We start from the raw sequence: 24114 nt of genomic DNA on the forward strand, positions 1-24114 counted from the left end.
AGAAACTGGATCCCAAAAAAACAGCGTTGTTGATAACCAGAAAGTCAACAAATGGACACCTAATTTTTTACTAGAATGTATGGACACCCATACACAACTGCATAGATCACACCAAACTACTTGCATATCCCGAGCATTTAAGGAGTGTCAGTCAAATTATCTTTATTCGATTTAGTTAAAAATCATACAAACAGCATAAAAACATATTATTTACAAGTAAATTACAATTAAACAATTTCATTTCATCGAATTCAATGGGACAGGGTGTTACAGTAAAAAACAGAATTAAAAAAATCTATAAAGGCAATTTATACAGGGAAGTTTACTAAATTCCTGCATGTACTTGCTCTAACTACCGCCACTAAGAAATTTGCCATGCAAAATGTAATTTAAGGAGTGGCAGCGTCTTGACTCTTGGAGGCAGGTGCACCCACAAGGGCGGGACTACTCTTTTTTTCTGGCCTCCACGAGGTCCATGTTAGGCTGGATACATTCTGTGCACTCCGAATATCCATATCTAGTGGAATACCTAGCCCGCACAATCTCGGATCACAGTCTCCGACGGACTCGTGCTCGTCCTTCTATTCCCACATGGCATCTAAAACCCCGGTCTCTAGAAGATCCGGTATTACGAGAGACACAATTATAGATATACAAACTTTATATTTTGACAATAATGCTAATACAGCATCCTCTCCTCAAGCGGAATGGGTCGCCTTCAAGGCGGTCATGCGTGGTCACTGCATTGCTGACAGGGAGTCAGACACACTTTGCTGCGAGACATTCTGGCAACAGGGGGTCATCTGTGAGCAACTGAGGAGCACAGACAGGGGCATCCAGAACTACAACCTGACCTCTTGGATGCTAGGGAGACTGTGGCGACACAAACAGAATGGCTTCAACTTCCGCCAATATATGGACAGAACGCATGCTGAACATGACAGGACGGGATCACTCCTAGCTTGGTTGGCTAAACCCACCAAGCATGGCTCGCCCATATTGAAGGAGGGATCAGGATTCACTTTCAAGAAGGGATTAATGCTCACTTCACCCAATATTACTCAAACCTCGACAAAAGCACAATAATTCATGATAGTTTAGTTTCACAGTCATATCTGAGGAACTTGCATCTTTCGCAGCAAGTAGAAGATAAAGCAGAGAAGCTGGGTGGCAAGATAATGTTGCAGGAGATAAGAGGTGCCATAAAATCCATGGCACGGAATAGGACACCTGGAACGGATGGCTTTCTAGTGGAGTTTTACGCTGCCTACTCTGTGGAATTGACGCCCAGACTGGCAACCCTGTATTCTTCGGCCAGAGACTCTGGATCACTACCAGACATCCCCTGAGAAGCACTTATTGTCCCCATATTGAAACCGGGGAAAGCAGCATCTGACACTATTTTTGATGCTGAACATTGGCTATAAGATTCTTAGTCGGATACTGGAGACTAGGCTGCTTCCTTTTATGACCAGACTAATACATCCGGACCAGGCAGGATTTATTCCTGGGTGCAACATTTCCACCAATATCAGGAGGCTCCCGGCTATACTAGGAGCTGAAGGGTATGACAGTGATATGGCTGAAGTGTTTGACGGTGAGATGGCAACAGTCTTTGCTGTAGATATCGAAAAGGCATTTGATAGCCTGTCTCCGGACGTAGGGGTTGCTCCCCCTTGCCTCCAGCATCTCTGGGTATCTTAGCGCTGCTCTCCTCCTCACTGCTGCCAAAACGAATCTGTGCATTGTAGCGCCTCGCATTGCTGGATATTAATTGGCCTGTGTGTAGCGCCTCGCATTGCTGGATATTAATTGTGCCTGTGTGTTTCCCCGGCGCTCCACCGCTCGCATCGCCTACATTGCCCCCTGAGTATTGCCTGACTGTGCCCACAGAAGTATTTTGCTTTGCTTTATTTGCAATTACTTGAGCCCCAATAGCCCCAATATCGTTGTGTTAGCCTTTGTTTTGCTTGCTGCCATTTGGTTGTGCCTCCAGCCCGTCCCTCCCCCCACGCTCCCGCCTCCCAGCCGCCCCGCCCACGCTCCGCCCCCCTCCAATCTCCATTTATGACAGATGGACCTTCGCGCAGCGTCCACGCGCAGCGGACGCGCCCTATGCGCGCTGAAGGCGCGCCAAAGGTAAGCCCGTCTACGCCCGTCCGCGCCTGGACCGCGCCCAGCGCCAGACCCCCTGGCCCTCGCAAATCCACCACCCGCCGCATCACGTACGACGCCGCATCACTCTCAGCCCTTAACCCCGGACGTCCGCTTAACTGCCACCAAGCCGCCCCAGGATACACCCATGGACCATTCACCTGCCACTCCTGCAAGTTCGACTGCATTAAGAAACCCACCAGATCCTCAGTTTCCGAACTGAGCTCCGACCCCAACCATCTGAAATGCATCCTACTTAACACCCGCTCGGTCCACAAACACGCCATCGAGCTATTGAACCTACTCGACACCACAGCGCCGGACGTTGCCTTCCTCACAGAAACCTGGATGAACAGCTCTTCAGCTCCCGACATCACCATAGCCATTCCGGACGGCTACAAGATCATCCGAAAAGACCGCACCAAGCAAACAGGAGGAGGCATCGCCATCGTCCACAAGAACACCATCCGCATCTCGACCAGCTCCGACGATAACCTCGCTATCGCCAAACACCTTCACTTCCAGATCCACACCGACCCCAATACCACTCAGAGGCACCCTCATCTACAGGCCACCAGGACCTTGCGCACAATTCAGCGAAGACATCACTGACTTCATCAGCCCCCACGCCCTCCCCTCCGAGAACTACATCCTACTGGGAGACCTCAACTTCAACCTAGAAAAGAATAATGACTACAACACCACCACCCTTCTGGATAACCTCGCTAATCTCGGACTCCTACAACTTGTTAACACCCCCACCCACTCCGCCGGACACACGCTCGACCCAATCTTCACCTCCAGCAAGCATATCTCCTTAGACCACACCACAGCTCTTCAGTGGACAGACCACAGCTGCGTTCACTTCAGCTACAAAAAAACTACGACTCACAACCGCCCACAACGAATCCCTCGCAGAAACTGGAACAAAACTACAACCGGCCAACTCCTCACATCACTGCACCAAAACCCCCATGCAAAATCATCAGACCCAAACCTTGCAGCCACCAACCTCACACAATGGATCACCCACAGCGCTGACGAATTAGCACCCTTGAAAAAACATCAACCCAAACAGACCAACAAAAAAGCCCCTTGGTTCAACGAAGACCTCAAGAAATCCAAGAAGATCTGCCGCACCCTCGAGAAAGCCTGGAAAAATGACCGAACCACTGACAACCAGACAGCCATCTGCAAACACCACCAATGATTCGATCCACCAAGAAATCAGCATTGAAGGACCGACTCGACAACAACGCCCAAAACAGCAAGGAACTATTCAACATTGTCAAAGAATTCACCAACCCCACCGCCGGAGCAAACAACATCACCCCCTCCCAAGACCTCTGCGACTCCCTTGCCTCATTCTTCCACAACAAAATCGCAGACATTCATAACAGTTTAAAAAAACAGACCAGAATTCAATCCTCCCCACCCACATCTGAAAAAAAGCACCCCTCTAACAACCTTTTTGCCTGGAACCCAATCACCACTGAAGAGACCATACACCTGATGAACTCCATCCACTCAGGATCACCAACCAATCCTTGTCCCCACCACATTTTCAACAAAGCAGACTCCATTATCGCACCCCATCTACGAGATGTCATCAACTGCTCCCTCAACTCCGCTACCTTCCCGGAAAGCTGGAAACATGCCAAACTCAGCGCCCTCCTGAAGAAACCCACAGCAGACCCCACTGAACTCAAGAACTACCGCCCCATCTCGCTCCTCCCATTCCCTGCCAAAGTCATCGAGAAAGCTGTCAACAGTCAGCTAGCCGCCTTCCTCGAATCAAGTAAATCCCTAGACTCCTCACAAACCGGCTTCCGAGCCAATCACAGCACTGAGACCGCCCTCATCGCAGCAACAGACGACATTCGAACACTCCTGGACAACGGAGAAACTGTCGCCCTCATCCTACTGGACCTCTCCGCAGCCTTCGATACGGTCTGCCTTACTCACCCTTATTCAACGCCTCAGCAACGTCGGAATACAAGGTAAAGCACTGGACTGGATCACCTCGTTCCTCGCCGGAAGAACCCAGAGAGTCCGACTCACCCCTTTTAGATCAGAGGCCACCGAAGTCATCTGCGGCGTACCACAAGGATCATCACTGAATCCCACCCTCTTCAACGTATACATGAGCCCCCTCGCAACCATCGCACGACAACACAACCTCAACATCATCTCCTATGCAGACGACACCCAGCTGATCCTCTCCCTCACCAATGACTAACACCGCCAAAACCAACCTACACGAAGGGATGAAAGAAGTAGCCGAATGGATGAAGGACAGCCGGCTAAAACTAAATTCAAACAAAACTGAAGTCCTCATCCTAGGTTCCTCACCCTCCGCCTGGGACGACTCTTGGTGGCCACCATCCCTGGGAAGCGCTCCCATACCTACGGACCACGCACGTAACCTGGGCTTCATCCCTCTCGATGACCAGACAAGTCAACGCCGTCTCCTCTTCATGCTTCAACATCCTGCGCATGCTCAAAAAGATCTTCCGCTGGATCCCCACCGAAACAAGGAAAACGGTCACCCACGCACTAGTCACCAGCCGACTGGACTACGGAAACACCCTCTACGCCGGGACATCAACCAAACTACAGAAAAAACTCCAGCGCATCCAAAACGCCTCAGCCAGACTCATACTAGACATCCCCCGCCAAGCTCACATTTCCGGTCATTTGAAAGACCTCCACTGGCTCCCCGTCAACAAGAGAATAACATTCCGTCTCCTCACCCACGCACACAAAGCCCTCTACGACCTAGGACCCGAATGCCTCAACACGCGCCTGTCCTTTTACACCCCCACCCGCCGACTGCGATCATCCACTCATGCCCTTGCCGCAATCCCACGCATCCACAAATCCACCATGGGGGGGGGGGAAGATCCTTCTCGTACTTAGCAGCCAAAACCTGGAACTCTCTCCCCACCCATCTCCGCCTTACTCAGAACCACCTTTCCTTCAGAAAACAATTGAAAAATTGGATTTTCGATAAATAAAGTACCCCTCCCTTCAAGCGCCTTGAGACCCTCTGGGTATATAAGGCGCTATACAAATGCCGAACTTGAACTTGAACTTGTACAAGGTGATGTTCCATATGGGGTTGGAAAAAGGGTTCCTGGCCTACTTATTTATTTGTTTATTTGAAAGGCTTTATATAGCGCTGGCTAAACCCGGAGATATCAGAGCGTTTTACATGAGCAAAAACAAACAAGAAAAGAAACTGTTCTGGGTGAAACAAAACATCTTTTCCATTAATTTCAGCTATATGATTGCCTCGGTTAGAGGATCAATAAGTTGCAGATTTACCATATTTTCACTATCAGTACAGAATGTTTCTATAAGGGACCGAAAAACTCACTGTGGCTATTTTTGGCAGTCTTGTCTAACATTAGCATTAGGTAGTTCTTCTTCATTTTGTATATTTATATTACTTCAGATGACCGAATGGTGTCTAGATAACAACATTTTCACATTTGACAGATTGTTATACAAACAAACAGGGCACAGCCATGGGTACTTGCTTCGCCCCCAGCTATGCTAATTTGCATATGGGCTGGTGGAAGGAGCAAGTACTCATGGGGACACACCACACACAAATGTCTGAAAATGTCATTCTTTACTACCGGTACATTGACAATGTTTTCGTCTTATGGAAAGGCAGCGAGCAGAGCGCACTCGACTTTGCTCAAGTGATAAATGACAACTCGCTCAACCTACAAATTACATGTACAACCAGTAAAACTTCAATTGTCTTTCTAGATCTAGAACTTTACATCTGCAATGATAAGGTACAAACACAGACATATAGGAAGCAGACATCAGGCAATGCTATCCTGCACACCGAGAGTTTTCAGCCCAAAAGCCAAATAGCAAGCATACCCTATGCAGAATGCTTGAGAATGAAGTGCAACTGTAGCACTCAAGAAGCTTTCACTAAATCCAAAGAAAACCTTTTCAACAGACTGAGGGAGAGAGGATACAAGAAACATACACTAGAAACAGCAGAATAGAAATGCTCAGCAAGGAACAGGGAAGATCTAATATAAACCAGTAAGACCTTGCAATCAATACCTGACAAACACAATGATGGCACGCCTAGAATGACCACTGGCTCCAGCACATATCATTCTAATCTGCGCAAGATCCTCTACAAACATTGGCCGGTAGTGCGCACTGACCCCACCATATGGGCTTCCTGTGCCAAACTCCCCAAATTGACTTTCAGAAGGGCTAAGTACATGAAACAGGAGCTAGTAACAATAGCACACTCACATACAAAAGGTCCTAATTGGCTTAAATCACAAAAAGGATTCTACAAGTGCAGTAAATGCAAGGCCTGTCAACATGGCACCAACACAGACAGTTCCCTTAGCTCTTAGGAGGACACCACTAGAAATCAGGGTACACTTTACATGCAAACCCGATTTCGCAGTATATGTTTTGGTTTGCAAATGTAACAAAAAGTATGTAGGGAGCACAATTCATCCAGCTCACGTGAGGATCCTTCAACACCTATGGGCAATAGCCAACGACGATCCCACATACCCAGTGGCCCGACACATCAACACACAGCATGGAGGGAATACGGAAGACCTGACATACTTTGTAATTGACAGTGTCCTTAAGAACCCCAGGGAAGGCAATCGACAATTGGCACTAAGAAGATTAAAGTCCAGATATATTATTCTACTGGACAGTAAAGCGCCGAACGGCCTTAATGCAGACGAGTCAATGAGTGTCCACAACTCTAGCCAACATCATTGAGAAACAATGCGGCATCGCATTTCCAATCCCTGACCCACTCACTCACTGACCTTCATCTCACATGTATATACTCCTAACGCAACCCCCCGACACTATCCATATAACTTTTTCCAGTATTTTCATCCAGGAAAATACGGACATTCATGCACATCTGTTTACCTACTACCGGAGACCGCAATCATGCAACCACGAGCATCCTCAGTGGGCGTCCCTTTGGCAACATAGAACTACGCACAACAATTTGTGTATACTCTACTGCCCACTTGGGCACAATTCCTTCGCGGAACGTCATAAGGAACTTGCCAATATAACTTAGGACTACCTTCCTAGTTAGATACAATACACCCATGAGCTCGTGAGAACACACAATCACATACGTAGGGAAATGTTACCTACACATACAACCAAATAGGCATGTGGCGAGACACACATGTATTTAACTGTTATTTATTTTTCCAGTACTTATTTCGTTTTGTCACTGTATAAAAAGCGTATTCAGACTTGTGCCTTATTTAACAAATGTGTATACATTTATATTTTTAAAGATGTAGTTTCTTCTGACAATACCGTTTGGATTAGAAGAAATACTGCACAAACTCACGATGACAAGCATTTCTTGGTTGTATGTATTTTTTCCATTTCCTTGGATGTCAAGTCGGTACCCATGACAATTCAGTTTCGTTTACACCTTCTTTGTTTCTATAATACACTGCACTGTAGTGAGTAGCGATGTTGTGAGCAAGGCGGACAGTTCAGCCGAATTACTTCGTCCAATACGAAAGGAATAAAAACGTATCCTTAAGAGCACCGCAAACCACGGAGTCAGCGCCTGTTTTTTCCACTGTGCTAAGCAGAATTGGAATCAATTTATGTTAATTAGTGCATATTTTACTCAGAATTGTGAGTAAACAATCACAATGGTTAACTTGGACCCAGTTGTTTTAACTAGTGCCCCTAATGCTTTTCAACTGTTTAAATTCTGTATCTAGCACACTTATTTAGTTTCATTTTCCATATCCCTTCCATTAAATCGGTTTATGACAAGCATGTAACGCAAGTCAATGCTAAAAATTATTCGGGCAACCATTACATGTCTAGTAAGGATGGGTTGTAATAATTATAGGTCTTTCCAATTCTGTGCTGAATGCTGCTTCCAAACGTTGCAACCTAAAACACCATGTTAAGTTGTACTTGACTGAAAACAAAGTATACAAGTACCACGAGTACCCCCGCCCGCTAGTAAAATGGCTGTGACCATAGGTGCTCATCAAAGGGGAGAATGCGATTACACTTGCATCTGGATTATTGCTTCCAGCAGAGGCGCCTCTTTAAGTTATGGAAGGGAAGCATTGGTATGTGTTTCTTGGAATCCAGTTTCACTAACTGTTGAATGAAGTTCAGATTAAGAAATGACCATATAAACAATTAATGACCTTATTTACTAGGAGTGATATGATGCAACTATTAGCAGGAATCATGCATATCTATAAAGCCATAAGAATTTGGATTATGCATGCTGCTGTTGGTGAATGAAGAGGCATTGGACAATGGTCTGCTTATGGCTGTGGTTCAGGATATGGCACGTACGATCACTCAGTAAGAATGTCCAGAATACTTAATCATCAGGTTAAGTCCAACAATACACTGCTATATGTTGGATGGGAAGGCAGATGTGGGAGAGCAGATGAAAAAAAAGAACTGGTACACTGAAATTACAAGTGATTAAAAGTGTGTGTTTCTGACAAGTCGGAAAGTCCTGACAAAATCAAGATAAGTTTGCTACGGCTAAAGACTAGTCCAAAATGTAGTATAAAGAAGGGAGTGTTCAACATTCTGTGGTGTATAAGGTATGGTTGATGAGAGCAGAAAATAGTGAGGAGGTGGTGAATAGTGAAGCAGCATATTCTGACCAGGAAAAGTGATATGTTTGGTTTTTGAATTCAGTAAAAGTAGATGATGGAAAAACAGAAAATTTTAGCTAGATTTCAAAGTCTAGATTAGACACTGATAGTGTTTCTGTGGAGTAATGCGAAGTGAGCATAAATAGGGACCATGTAGATAACCGGAATGAAGAGGATAATGGTGTTCAAGAGAATGTAAACGAGCAGGTAGTATTAGAGAAGCGTTTAGGATGCCAGGTGAAATGTGGCTGTGAGCATATCAAACACAGGTCTAAGCCAGGTGTTACTTCCCTAGTGGTTCACAGGGGTAATATTGTTGAGAAGCACAGGTATAAAAGCGAGGGTCAGATGTCGGCACAGGATGAGAAGGCAGAAAAGTTTTCATAAAGCAGAGTTATTGAGAAAAATGAGAAAAGGTCAACAAGTGCTCATAAACTCAATGGGAATGAGGTGAGGTCTGTCAATCCTTGGATTAATGTAAAAAGAGCTGACCGACAGTGACTACATTAATTTGGGTATGGAGTTTTGGTTTCTTTCTTTGAGGCTCAAACATCTAATTTTTAGGTAATTTTTAGGTCTCGCGCCTAGCGTCGCAGCACTGCCTGTGCAGCGCAAGACTTTATGTACGGGGTTTTGAAAGCTGACCACACGCTTGTGCGTGTGGTTTTGCTTTTGCCGGCAGCCATTGGGTTTCGTTTTTTTTTTTTCTTTAAAGGCGTGCAATTGGCAAAAAGGCAGGCGCATGTCTTGCCTTTGCTCCGCCCATTCCCGTCCGTGTCTAGCATGCGCAGCAGCGCACGTTTGCCTCGCTGCCGCGCTCCCTCGCCCCCGCTCCTCTGTGGTGTGCACGCACCACTGGTTTCCTTTCACTTTGACGGCCGCGCGGCCATTGCTTTTTTTTTTTACAATAACTAAAATCCATTCTACGTCCCTCTGATTGAAGCGAAAGTAATGTTACTTCGGAACCGCCATCAGCTTCAGAACAGTCCTCTTAAAGAGGCTAGCGCTGCGTGTCTACTAAGACTGCTTCAGCTTAAGGGGAACTATATGCGAGGCAACTCTACATGTTACCAAATAAACTTACAAATTCAGAAGCCGCCGTCCAGCAGCTGCATCTAGACAGAATATCAGGCATGATATTAATGGAAAGTTTTTAATACAGTTCAGTGAGTTGGGCACTCACCCCACAGAACCGTGGATAATCTTGACGTCAGGAGCCTCTATCCCGTAAACAATCTCTTAAGGTAAATGCGCCTGCTGAAACTATCTTTTTGCAATCCCCATATCAAAGGTTATTGTTACAGTTAGACAGATTCATTATCTAATTATGACCAGTCATGTGTTGATCCAATGTGCATTTCCATATGTTGCATTTATATGTCAAGATTGACACCATATATGACACTAGAAAGCCCATACGTTTGCAGCCCTGTTTTCAATGTATGTTTTTAAAAGTATAAAGCATATGGTGCGGGCAGCCCTGCAGCGAAGGCTTCCCTTGTACCTTTTAACTTCGGGTTGTACTCTGTCCTGTCAGACTGGCTCTGCCTCAGGGTGCCCAGGCTGCCCGGGTCCGCCTGCCTCTCCACAATGGTGTCCGTCTTCCTCCTCTCCAGCATGTAGAGTCGGCTCTTCACGAATGGCAGGGTCCTCTTCTTGCCCCCTGGGGGCTCCTTTCCGGCGGCCTCCATGCCCAGAGACCCCTGACCTAGGAGGCTCGAGCCGCGACTCACAGCTGATACGCTGTCCTGCAGCCGGCCAGGCTGCACCTGCTACCGGGCTGCCACCCCCATGAAGTTATCGTTACAATTGTCACTTGAGAGCGTGCCCGGGCCGTGTCACCCGAGAGCCCCGCCAGCCACTGCGGGGATGCCTTTCACTTCTCCCGGTGAGAGAGAAGCCATCCGCTCGCTCTTCTCCGGGGAGTCTCTCACCAGCGCCCCGCGGGCCCTCTCATTTACACGGGGGGGGAGTGGGGAGTCTAGTGTTCCCTTCACGGGCGGGAGCTGCCCAGGGTGCCTGTTGCTTGTAAAGTGGAGTTATGTGACAACCCTTTTGTATGGTAAAGAGGGCGGGCGGCTAAATATAAACAGACACAGTGGCACTGCTTCCCAAACTGTGAGTAGCTCGCGGCCCTGGGCTGAGCTAATGCCTCGCGCACACCTACCCGGCCCAGCCCTTCCTGAGGCCTGCTGCCGGCACTCTGCTTGCACCGTCACCCTTGGGACATGGTGCCAAGGAGACACGCATGCATTGACGGCCTCGCGGCAGGGTTACTGCGGATGAAGAGTCTGCGGGGTTGCAGGAGAACACAACTGTTTCGTCAGACGTGCGTTCAACCTGGCCTGATTGAATTTAGGGAGATTGCAGGTACCCAGGAATCCAGGGCCGGACTTGGAACCCAAAACCGCCCTGACAATTTTGTAGTACCAGCCCTGGAGGGGGGTGCACGTGTGAAGCACTGCTGCTTTTGGCACTGGGGCGAATACTGCAGCACAGCTGCAAAACCAGCCCCCAGTAACAAACACGCATTTGCAATGCAATAGGTCTTGCATTACTGAATGTTTGAGCTATTGGTGTTGCATTATTATCAGAAATGCCAATCGCTCAAACTTTAACCCGTTAACCGCGGCGGTAATTCCGCCACGGTGCGGGCGTTTCCGTGCGCGGGCGGGCCGCGTCGGCCATTGGCCGACGGCAGCACTGGAGAAGTAGTGTTGCCGTCGGCCAATGGCTGACGGCAGCAATTAAAGGGTTAATAATGCGAGACCTATTGCTTTAGCAAATGCTTGTTACTCTTTGCACGCGTTGATGAGTTATGCATGTAGCATCCTGTCAATGCATGTTCACAGCTGCTATGTCAACAACGCTTGATGCTAGCTTTGCACTATTGGTAGGTACTCTTTGACCGATGTAGTAACTGAGGGTGTGAAACTGTGCTCACAGAATAAAGTACCTACCACTTAGTTTATTGTCAGTAAATTCTCAAGTAGTTCCAGACTTTACCTTACATAGGCAGTACCATCATTACGATATCCAGAAGTTATAAAGAAGGGGTAGTGAGCACCACTTGGCTCCACCCACTATAACTTCAGCAACAACGTCCACCTCCCCCACCAGGAGTAATCCCTCACCCAATCAGAACCACCCCCCCCCCCATTCACTCCTTGTGGTAGCCTATCCTCCTATGCCAAAACTCCTACTCCTACCACTTTTCTCTTGTCACTATGTAAGCCTAATTATTCGTGTTGCTTTGTACCTATGTTTATGCTACATAAATTGACACACACATGTACACATAAAAAAAAACAGAACGATTTTTTGGAGGGCAATTCTCTCTATGCAGTTTTCAGACATTCCAGAAATAGGAGTTCAGTGCACCCCTCCTCCTTCAAATTGGGAAGCGGCAAACAATCATCTCTTGCGTATATCAACAATTCCTGCACATTGCTTTAGCCCGGATTGTACTTCAAGAGAAACTGGACACATTGTCTAAAATTACCCTCATAAACATTCAAAAATTAACATAATAAAAAGTAAAGTCAAGGTCTTTTTGAAAGGAAAGGTACTGTTAAAATACAGGTGGCGGTTGAATCGTTTTCCATTGGTGGTAGTATAAAATTAAAATTATTGACGTTTAATTTAATAATCCATCTTGGAGTTTACATATTTGGAAGGAAAATGGTATAAGTAACCTCAAATCGTAAAAGTTGCTAGAACTCCATGCATTAATGGACAAAAGGGACAGCAATCAACAAAGAGGGTAGGTGAAGTAAATAATTTGCCCTTGAATAGAATCAAAAGCTCTCTGCAGAATCTACCATTCTTGAGATCTTTGGACAGGAAAGTGTGGAAGACTGACTGCTCAGTGGGAGATAGCAATCGAAGGATACATCTGGAGCTAGGGATGCTTAGTGTTATTTTTAGAGGAGAACATGCTAAAATCTTGAAATGGTTTCCTTCAATGTAGAAAGATCTAGAAAGGGATAAGTAGGGAGAGCTATGTTTTTACATACATGATCGCACTTGGAACACAGATTTTGACTAGGTGAAATTAAATGAAAAACACATTTCTAGAGCGCACTAAACCTGAAGGTGTTAAAACTTTGCGCCAAAAAGGGAGCTACACCAACGAACGAGGGAAGTTTTGCAAGGGAAGAAGCTACAAAGAAAAAGGCCAAGTGTTAAGATGTTTTCGAAACAAAGAAAAAAAATTCCACTTCTGAGAGATGAGCTGTCAGAGTGCTCCAGATTATCGCTGCCGCGACAGAGAGGAAGCGTACACCCTATGTAGCTTTGCGAAACCTAGGAACATCCACCCCATCTGGCTTTGCGAAACCTAGGAACAATCACCTTCCTGCAGAATGCTGATCTGACTAGTCCATGTGGTGTGTACCACTGAGATAGTGGACAAATATGGTTTGGGCCTTTGTGGTGTAAAGTCAGACAGACCATGCAAAGGACTTTGAAAATTATCCTCTTTCTAACAGGTAGCCAGTGGAGAGCCCGAATACCTTTCCAGACAGAGATGTTTCGGAATACTCAAAATGAGACGTGCAGCAGGATTCTGAATAACCTACAGTTTGTTCAGAGAAGAGTTATTGATGTTTAACCGCATCGCTGCGGCGGCTTTTCCCGCTGTGTGCGGCGTTTTTCAAAATACTGCGTTACATGACGAGCTCACCTCGTCATCAGCATACGAGCGCCGTAGCTGATGACGAGCTGAGCTCGTCATCAGCATCGAAGGGGTTAAGTAGAGTGCATGACAGTAATCTAAGCGAGATGTAATCAAGGCAATGACACTAATTTGCGTAGTTCAAGAGGAATAAAGGGATAGATTTTCCTCAGAGCCTTGATAATATAAAAGCAAGCCCTAATAGTAAGGCTAACCTGTGAATAAAAATTAAGAGAGTTATCAAAAAAGACCCAAAGTTTTTTTGAGACTCCACTGGGGTCAGTAGTGGGCCACAAGCATCTGGCCACCAAAGTTCAGACCAGATAGAGTGCAGTGCCCCAAATACAAAGACCTACGTTTTATTGCCATTTAACTTTAGGAAGTTCTCTTTCGTCCAGATACTAATGCTGATCATGTATTGTTTAAATTTATCAGCCCCAAGATGCAGGTTATCAGTGATGGACATGATGATTTACGTGTCATTAGCATAAGATACTACTTGGAAGCAGAAGCATCACACTAGTGCCACAAGAGGGGAGACAAAGATTAAAAAGAGTGGGATTAAGAGAGGATTGATGCGGTACCCCACATAGAAGACTGAAAGTCTTGGCATTAAATTCTCCACCTGCTGACTATTGGAACCTTATCAGTGAGAAAGGAATAAAGAAGGTTGTAAGCAGTAGAGCTCACCCCGACATGCTGCAATCGTTGGACCAGGCACAGGGGCGAGACCGTGTGGAACGCCGCCGTTAAGTCTAGCATCAAAAGGATAGTTGCACCGCCCTGATCCACCTGGCAACGGATGGCGTCAGCTGCCGTAATAAGTGCAGTCTTTGTGCTATGTCCACTCCTAAACCCATTCTGAGACGGGACTAAGAGGTCCTGAGTGTTGATAAATGTAACCAATTCCTGGTTAATGTACTTTTCTAAACTTCTTTTTTTTGGGGGGGATAATCCATTTTATTGGTTTTTTTTTAAACACGAAAATACCAAAAGTATTCAAGTACAGCCTATTACAGTAGTTATAGGACGTTGTCCCATTATATTTACGGAAAGTGAATATTTTGCAGTACATGATCTCAGAGTCCAACACAATACATACAGGCCTTGAAATGAGGCGCTTTTATTCTATCTGACCCATCCTTTTGCCCCAAACCTTGTGGTATTTAGCCAGACATCCTCTGGCTTCGTAGATAGGCTTTTCTTGTGCTGTGCACCAGTCCACCCCCCTGCACCATTTTGATACACTAGGCGTAACAGAGTTTTTCCAGCTGGCAGCAATGTCCTCCTAGCCACCACCATGGCTGTATTAAGAAATAGTTTATCAGTTCTGGATCCATCCAGTCGATATGTGATTACCAGGAGCATGTTTACTTTTCTAAACTTTTAGCAGGTGCGGGCAACAAAGAAATAGGTAGGAAAATGTTCAAATTCTCTGGATCAGCATTGCGCTTCTTTTGCAAGGGAATAACTATGGCTTTCTTCATTAAGTTAGGAAAAAATCCTGTTTTCAGTATGAGACTGAAGACTTTCTGCAGATATTCTGCAATTTGCTGAGTAACAAGTCGCAGAATTCTAGGCGAGCAAATGTCTACTGGGGACCCAGATTCAATGCTCATCACATAGTCCTTGATTTGTGAGATGGGATAGAGATAGGAGGAAAAGCAGAGAGCAAAGTGAAACAGGAGGAGTAAGACTGGTTCTCGAATGTAGTATCAGTGACATTAGAGAGATTAAATTCAGAATAAATATTAAGAATTTTGCCTCTAAATTAAGCAGTTATTTTATCACAGAAAGCTTGTGAGATGTCCATAAATCATTGAGGAGGATTAGAGAGCTCCTTACCCACTTTAAAAAGTTCCATGAAGAAATACTAACTGATCTAATTATATTAGTATAGAAAATAGATTTAGCTTCGCAGATGGCACGTTTAAAGATCAGTTGGAGAGCTTTGTGCTTTTCTTTTTCTACAAGAGCCAGTTTCACACGCCATTTGCGCTCCTGTCTGTGGCACTGCTGCCTCAGGTCTTTGAGTTTTTCCGAAAACCAGGTTTGTACTTTCAAAGGGAGGGGATGTAGCCTTATGGCTACAGCGGTCGATCTCGAAGCTGGGGAACCATGTTCGAGTCTTGGCAGGGACACTCAACATCCTGTGATTCTGGGCAAATCATTTAATCTCCCCGAGCATAACAAAAATTAATGTGTCCATCTGTAAGGAAACTGGTGCCCATGTAAAGCGCTCTGATACCGGATATCTTCGGGTTGAGTTCACGCTATATAAAACTCTAAACAAAAAAATGGTACCACAATTTCTAAACATGCCTTATCCCAAACTTCAAAATCTCCTGCGGTATGGACCAGAGAGCAGTCATTGCCCAGAGTAATCCTATTCCAGTTTCTGCAGATCAAAATTTAGGTTGAGCATGTACAGAAGACTGAGGAAAAGAGAGCTTGAAAGTTACCACCTACTGATCAGCCAAGCTGAAGAAAAATACATCCTAAATGACTCGGCCAATAAAATTGGTAAAAACACCATCCAGAGTATGACCAGCAGTGTTGGTGGGTTATTTAACCAATCGAGTAAATCCAAGATTAGCCATTAACTCAAGCAGAGATATCAAGTCTCTGCAAGACAATATTCGAAATTTTAATCTAAATCTCCAAGAATGGTAACATTAGATTGAGCAAGAAATGCTTACAGAACCGGATTCCAGGTTGCAGAAAAGTTAGCTCGTGGGCCGGGCGGTCAATAGAGCAGGAGCCCAGAGAGGACAGTTCTCGTAAGAGATTTTAATCTGAAAAATGCAACTTCGCAGAAATCCAGCAAGATCACAATCACCCGTTCAAGGGTGCAGTTCAGGGAATCTCTAGTTATAATCGCTAATCCACCCCCTCTTCGACCAGGTCCATCTAATATGGAAATATCCAACCCCGGAGGTACAGCTGCCGGAAGATCAGACCTAGAGTCCTCTCTTGCCTAAGATTCTGTCACAAATAAACAGTTTAAAAGCAAAGATTGAATTTTGCGCTCTATAAAACTTTATAAATAAATAAATAAATAAATCACAGATGTCAAATTTAAGTTTAATGAGAGAGAGCGTGTTGCAAATAAAGCACAAGCTATCTTCCTCTGTTCGTCAAGGCTCTTACATAAGGTCCAAAACTCTCGCTTTACGACCGCATTCGGCACCAAGAGACAGTCTGGTGAGTTCCGATGTATGTCGCAGTTAGAGCAAAAAATATCTGTCCTATTGTCAAGATTGAATGCAATACTGCCCTCATTCTTACCTTTAGGATAGAGCTCTAATAACTGTCCCCGAGAATATTGTAGAGTAATAGGAGCCTTAAACTCTGACTATCTACTTTAAATTGGTCTGTAACATGCAGTTTGTTTCAATTTTTGAGTGAGCTCACGATTTTGAATAAAAGGGGTAAGTCAAGTATAGGAGTCTTAACTCAATTTTTTACTAGAGATATATACTATCTCTTGCACAACATGGAGTCCCTATTTTTGATACACATATCACTATTTTTCACCTCTTATCTTTATACTGGACACACTTTCTTTTCTATAGGTGGGGAAGTTACCGATGATGAGAAACGTAGGCAAGCTGGTGAGAACCTGCCAGTAGCTCCTCTGGTGTAGCGCACCTGAGGGACTTCCTCACCTTTTCACACATTTTTCTGAGGTTTCTTATACACCTTCTTTAGTTAAGAATATTATTGTTATGAGTGACTGAATAAACTTACATTTATGTAAATTTAGGACGGCTGTTATTTAGGATTGGATTAGATTGGTAAATTATTTAGACCAACTGTTGGGTAGTGGTGGATAACCCTCCATCATCAGCCCTATGTAAAAAAGTGGATGTTGTCCTGCATAACAAGGTCTATTGTTGTGTAGTCACAGAAGTTTGTTAACTTTATTTGAATTTTTTACACTGGTCGCCTCCTCGGTAAATAAGAGAAGTATGTTGTCAGATAATGAGGCTTCACATGTATCCACTTTGCATGAAACGTAGTGAAAGATTTGCCACCGTTTTATATTTTATGCCCTTCCCTAAGATTACTGAACCACACATTTATTAAAATCTGTAGTTTTACAAGGCAAAAAATAACTGTACATCCTACATTACCTATTATATACTTCTTCGATTGATTAACATCATCTTTTCTGCTTTTTTAAAAACGTAACTATTTGAATAAGGGAAACAATCTTCACATACCACTCATGCTCTTTGCTGAGGTCAAAGGCGTGTCTATTGAGGGTTTACTGTTTAATAATATACAACAGTCTGCTACATGAAGTACAAGCGATCGTGTCATGAGCTGGTATTTGAGGTCGACATTATGACAATTAATGAAAACATTCAAGTCAATGGTTTCGGAGATAACTAAGATGTTTTGGATTGTTTGCGGTTGGCCGTAGAGTCTTTTCTAACTCCTGAAAGAGAGAATTTGACAACAAGAGATCTCCATGCTCTGAAATCGATTTGTGTAGAACACCGAGGTCCATAAAAGCAGCAAAGAATAAACATATAAGTCTATGAGGTTGACACTGTATGAAGACGAAGTGAGGGACTTATATAATAAGTGAATAAATAAACATTTTACTTTGAATTGGTTCTCTGTAGCTTAGAAACGTACCTTCCAATGACTCAATGCCAGTTGCTTGAGCCAGTAAGTCTTCATGTCTTGCAACAACCTAAGCAATAAAAGAATTAAAGTTCAGTCATCAATTTATAAATGGACCATTCACGTCAAAAACTACAATTACATAAGTTTTATGAAAATATATCCAATATTAATTGATTTCTTTCCACCACATGATAGAAACTGCCTATACATATACAACACATGCTGAAAAAATCAATATTGTTGATAAACAGTGAAAATTGATTACCATCGAAAGAATTTTACAAAAGATCTGTTTGAAAGCTTTCTTCCCTCCACTCACTTTCAAAAGCACATCATCTTCTGATCTGGCACACAACCGGCAGCAGCAAGTGAAACAAAGTAAGGAACAGATGTCCAGAGCGCTGGTGTCGCTATGCCTTCACATTATGGTCATCTTGGTATTCCAAATGATACAATTTTGGATGCCTACCATACCTCAGGACCCGAAAGGAACTTCATCTAAAGTTCAAGCCTCGCCTCACCTCCACCACTGGAGATAAGTCACCTCCCACCCACACTAACCACCATCCAACAGCAGTGGCGCTGCATCAATTGTAAGGATTCAAAGGGATCACACATAAGGGACACCCGTAGACTCTTGTCGTCAACACGCACAATAGAAGAACAGAATCAACCAAATGAGAACGCCTTTTCTTAATGAACCACCATAAAAGGATAACATTCTGGAAAACTCGGATTACCGCATAAAGTTTAGAAATGCAAAGTGAACACAAATATGATGCAACAAAACATAAGCACACAAATACCTACACCAATTAGACACAGATTATCCATGTTTATAAATAGTAGAAATCTAAGCGAGACGTTCAAGGATACTTTCAAAAGCCTATGCAACTTCGTCAGTGGTATGAAGCGCTATATAAATGCTGCAACACAGTAGTACATCTCAGAACATCAACAGCTTTGTCATCTGAGACTACTGATTTTACAATAGCTGTCCAATACATCTGCCAATGCCATGTAGCTTGTTGAATGGAAATACAGAACTACCATAGCACATCCCAGGATGACTTCTTCTCTATCATGGCAATTACTAACAAACATTAGCAATGCAATTGGTCTCGCCTTTGGGACTTGATAGATATTGAGCTATGCAGCACATTAGCCTGGGTGCTGAAACATCTACTGTTCTTTAACATGGAGCGAAAGAAAGCACCAAACTGCATGACACGCCATGCATGGGAACACATGGAGAGAAATATTGCATTTCTGCTGGAAATGGTATGGTCCAAAGCTCTGTTTTTAATATAAAAGCAGGGCCTTCGGTGGTCATATCACTGAAAATACAAGATTTGAAAAAAATATTATTGTCTACAGGCGTTCGTGGACGACAATTTCGATGGACTGGATTCTAGAGAATGCTAAAGTGAATCTGGTATTTTACTGACCTCTGCTGGTCGTTTTCTATCAAGAAAGTTAAAAAGAGGCAGTTGCAAGAAAAATAAACAATAGAAAGTACCTCAGCAGAAAGCAATTCTGGTATTTTACTGACCTCTGCTGGACGTTTTCTATCAAGACAGTTAAATAGAGGCAGTTCAACAGAAAAAAAAGTGCGGAAGCAGACAAGACCTAGGGCTGATCTCCAGAGCCCATAAAGTACATACACATTTAAGTATATAGTAAAGTATATACTAAAGTATATACAAGAGGTCTCGAATGCTCGACCTAAAAATTGCCCTCTTGTGGTTTTCCATCAGAAATTCTCTACGGAAATAGGCCCTCAGTAACAAACACTTGACCCACAACATATCCTTAACACACCAAAGCTAATAATAAACTAGCATTTCCAATGCAATAGGTCTCGGATTACAGATAGTTTGAGGTACTGGTGTTGCAAATAGTAATGCAACGCCAATAACATATACTTTCAGTAATGCGAGACCTGTAGTGAGCCAGGAAACAGCATTGTATGTCTCAGTGCAGCACCACAAGCTGCTCATAGAGGTCCCTAGAGAGCAAGGCACCAGCACTGCATGTCTAGGTGAAGTACCACAAGCTGCTCCTAGAGGTCCCTAGTGAGCAAGGCACCAGCAATGCAGGTCTAGGTGCAGTACCGCAAGCAGCTCCTGGAGGTCCCTAGTGAGCATCAAACTTTTGGCCACATATGGTACTGCACCTTGCAGAAGATATGGTAAATCCACCCTACCCATTATTAGGGCTCCTGGTTTTCCATTTAAACAGATTTTTACATATAAATACAGACGGAAAACAAGTTTTCCTTTGTCTGTATTTAGATGGGAAAATGGGAAAATACTAGCACATTTTTTGGGGCTGCCCTGCTCCAGCAGAGAGTTGAAAAACAGGTATGGCGATTGCTCACAGAGTAAGTATCGCCTCTGGATTGGTGTTATCAGTATTTATGGGGTGAAAAAAAGCCATTCAGGAAACAACAAGGCCTCGTTAAAAGTGAATGGTCTTTTAAAGACCAGTAAAGTACTCGGGTGTTTTTAACAAAGAAAATCGCATCCAGTTCCTGTGTAGGAAGAGTCAGCGTGGAGCGGAGCGGAGCAGAGTCAGAGCTCAGAGCCCCCGAAGTCCCCAAAGGCCGAAAGCCTTCGGAAAATTGCTGAGTGCATCGGGGTACAGGCTGTTTGTAAAATTATCAGCATGAACTAGGGCACATCATGTGCATGTTACTATAACAACTTTCGTGCAGTCCAACTAAATAAAGCATTAGCAAACGCCCGCTAACTGTATTTAAGGGGAGAGTAGTGAAATAATATAGATTTCAATGTTAGAAAAGGCTCAGTCCTAAACTATGATGCTCAATAGCGTGACGTCCATCATCCCCTTTTGTTTTGCTTTGTTCGCCCTAAGTTGGCAGGGTATGCTCAGACGTGAGTCCCTTGCTCACTTGGCCACTGGATTCAAGATAGCCTGGCTGATGAGGATTATGAATCCGAAACCGGTCCCAGGATGCTTGTTTCCGGTCCAGGGAAGACAGGGCTTGGCAGTTTGGGCGGGACTGTTCCCATGAGGCACAGGGTCAGACTGATTTGCATATGGCCATGTCTGAACTGGGGTGGCTGAGTGAGCTAAAGAATGATGATGGATTAAACCCAGATCAGTTGACTGGGGGTGAGTGTTTGATTTGCTCAAACGCTCCGTCCATCATCCCCTTTTGTTTTGCTTTGTTCGCCCTAAGTTGGCAGGGTATGCTCAGATGTGAGTCCCTTGCTCACTTGGCCACTGGATTCAAGATAGCCTGGCTGATGAGGATTATGAATCCGAAACCAGTCCCAGGATGCTTGTTTCCGGTCCAGGGAAGACAGGGCTTGGCAGTTTGGGCTGGACTGTTCCCATGAGGCACAGGGTCAGACTGATTTGCATATGGCCATGTCTGAACTAGGGTGGCTGAGTGAGCTAAAGAATGATGATGGATTAAACCCAGATCAGTTGACTGGGGGTGAGTGTTTGATTTGCTCAAACGCTCCGTCCATCATCCCCTTTTGTTTTGCTTTGTTCGCCCTAAATTGGCAGGGTATGCTCAGATGTGAGTCCCTTGCTCACTTGGCCACTGGATTCAAGATAGCCTGGCTGATGGGGATTATGAATCCGAAACCGGTCCCAGGATGCTTGTTTCCGGTCCAGGGAAGACAGGGCTTGGCAGTTTGGGCTGGACTGTTCCCATGAGGCACAGGGTCAGACTGATTTGCATATGGCCATGTCTGAACTGGGGTGGCTGAGTGAGCTAAAGAATGATGATGGATTAAACCCAGATCAGTTGACTGGGGGTGAGTGTTTGATTTGCTCAAACGCTCCGTCCATCATCCCCTTTTGTTTTGCTTTATTTTAAATTACAGCAGGATTATATTTGAATGATAACGGGACTCCTGTCTCCCCTCTGGTGTGATACAGCATCCATCACGCATTTAACAATTCAACTTGACACCTCTGTACAGACTTAAATCGTAGAGACAGTAAAATCAGACCCGTTCGCACCTCTCATTGACTGATTGCCTTTCGTGACCGGCTAGCTTCCCTCTGTCCAAGGAGGGAGAATTTTTGCTTATGTTTTCGGTGCACCCCCAACGCCCCAGCTCTGGATGGAAGTGCAGAGCTGTCACCGCGTGAACACGGCCTGCTCCCCCCCTGCTCCAATATTTGCACTGTGGGCCTTGCATGATATTAGTTTTTCCCAATTCAAAAATGATAACATGCAGTTTAGAAAGCAGTGCTGGGCACATACAGGCTTTTTTTCCAGCAGCATATTACTCTTGTCTAGTGCATAATTTGAATTGAGTTGCTTCCAGGTGTTTGTAGGGCAGCACAATTGGGTTGTAATGAAGGCAGTGTGAGTTTCTCTCAGTGGGGCAGTATGGTGTTCAGTGTGGGAGAGGATGTGGCACTTTGTTCTGATGCAGAAACTGCAGGGCTCTGAGACAAATGGCTTTTGATAGCACTTTTAGGCGTATTTGGGACATTCTGCGAATGGCAAAGTTATCAGACGAATGTATTGTGTTGACCAATAACAAACAAGTGCATGTGTGCATTGTCAATTTAGTTAAATGTGGAAAAATACTAGCTGCAGCGTCGTCTTTTACTTGTGGGAAAAATAAATGTGGATAAATACAGATAAAATGCCCCAAAAATAAATATGGATATATACAGACAGAAATGGCAAAAAAAGAAATACCATAAAACCGGAAGCCCGAACCATAATGCATTGCATGCAAGACAGTACCACAAATACATTCAAATAGCTATGTCCATATATACAATTGATAGCTTTGAAATGTGGCAAGAGAATTATTTTATTAAATCAGGATTAGGTTGTACTCTATGTGGAGCTGATGAAGGGAAATGTATACAAGCTCTAATATAAATGTGATATGTGCTAGAAATAAAAACAACCACTGCCAACCTAGTTATGACCAAGTGAGTGTCCAGTCTGAAGGCCTTTCAAGAAAATATTGCCTTGAGGTTGTAATTAAAATCTAAGGCATAACAGGGTGTCCTCATGGGAGGTTACAATAAGAGACAAAGCTGTACTAAAGAGGGTCAACTAAGCCTAATGACCAATGAAACGCTACCATTTACAAAGGACAGGGACAGGAGCCAATTAAAAAGAAGGAAGGAAGGTAGGCTTAGCTTTGTGCCCATATCCTGAATACAGAATGCCTTGAAGAGACAGCGCAATCGCCGCCTAGGCGAGACCTAATAAAGAGCTTAGTACAGTGGGGATGGTGGGGAGGATAACACTTAAGGGGTTACGTTTTTTTAATGCATGTATTGTGGCATTCATATAACACTTCACACCCCTGACAAGGCTGCAAAAAGAATTTAATTGCAATTGGGTAACCGGAAATCTCTTTCAATACGAATGGATGATAAGGTGTTGTTTTCCAGTGCTGCCTTTGTGGGGGAGGGGCATGATATTTGACATGTGCTCCAACCATGTGCCAAAGAACCAGAAGCTGTGTTCAAGCACGATGTGGTGCGGAAGCGTTAGAGTAGGCATTGACATGCGAGGCAGTACATACTGATGTGTTTTTTTTCTTTAAATTTTGACAGTCTGTCTTTTTTGAATGAATGACCCGTGACTGACCATATTGCTAAATACCTGAAAGGGGTGGTCAGACACTGGATGACAATGGATGGTCTTCCTCGGTTTTAAATGGTGCGAGTCTTTTTAACTATTTATTTATTCTACTTTGTTGAAATGTAGGTCTTCTACTTTCATATGTATTGTGCTTTTATGCAACAAAAAGTTCACCACAGCGGACCAAGCAAGGAGCACCTCAAACTTCAGTAGTCCCACACAGTGTTAAAAATTCTGTGCTGTACAACCTCCAAGACCTGCTGTGTTTCGGTCCCACTGGATTTCCAGATAACAACTTGAAGAAACGTGGAGGCATCACCAGTTAGAAAGTGATTTGCAGAGGCATATAGTTATATCAA

General features: G+C 44.3%; 1 protein-coding gene across 1 annotated transcript in view; it reads right to left on the minus strand.

The window, feature by feature from the left end:
• The window catches only part of COG5 (component of oligomeric golgi complex 5), a 1241975-nt gene that overhangs the window by 1122111 nt on the left and 95750 nt on the right, over positions 1 to 24114 (minus strand). Inside the window, exon 3 of the mRNA XM_086929720.1 lies at positions 18163 to 18220. Within this exon, the coding sequence (XP_086785846.1) occupies positions 18163 to 18220 (58 nt within the window). The remainder of the gene's footprint in view (positions 1 to 18162; positions 18221 to 24114) is intronic.

Source organism: Lissotriton vulgaris, chromosome 1_1 (genome assembly GCF_964263255.1).
Source record: "Lissotriton vulgaris chromosome 1_1, aLisVul1.2, whole genome shotgun sequence".
NCBI classification, from domain to species: domain Eukaryota; kingdom Metazoa; phylum Chordata; class Amphibia; order Caudata; family Salamandridae; genus Lissotriton; species Lissotriton vulgaris.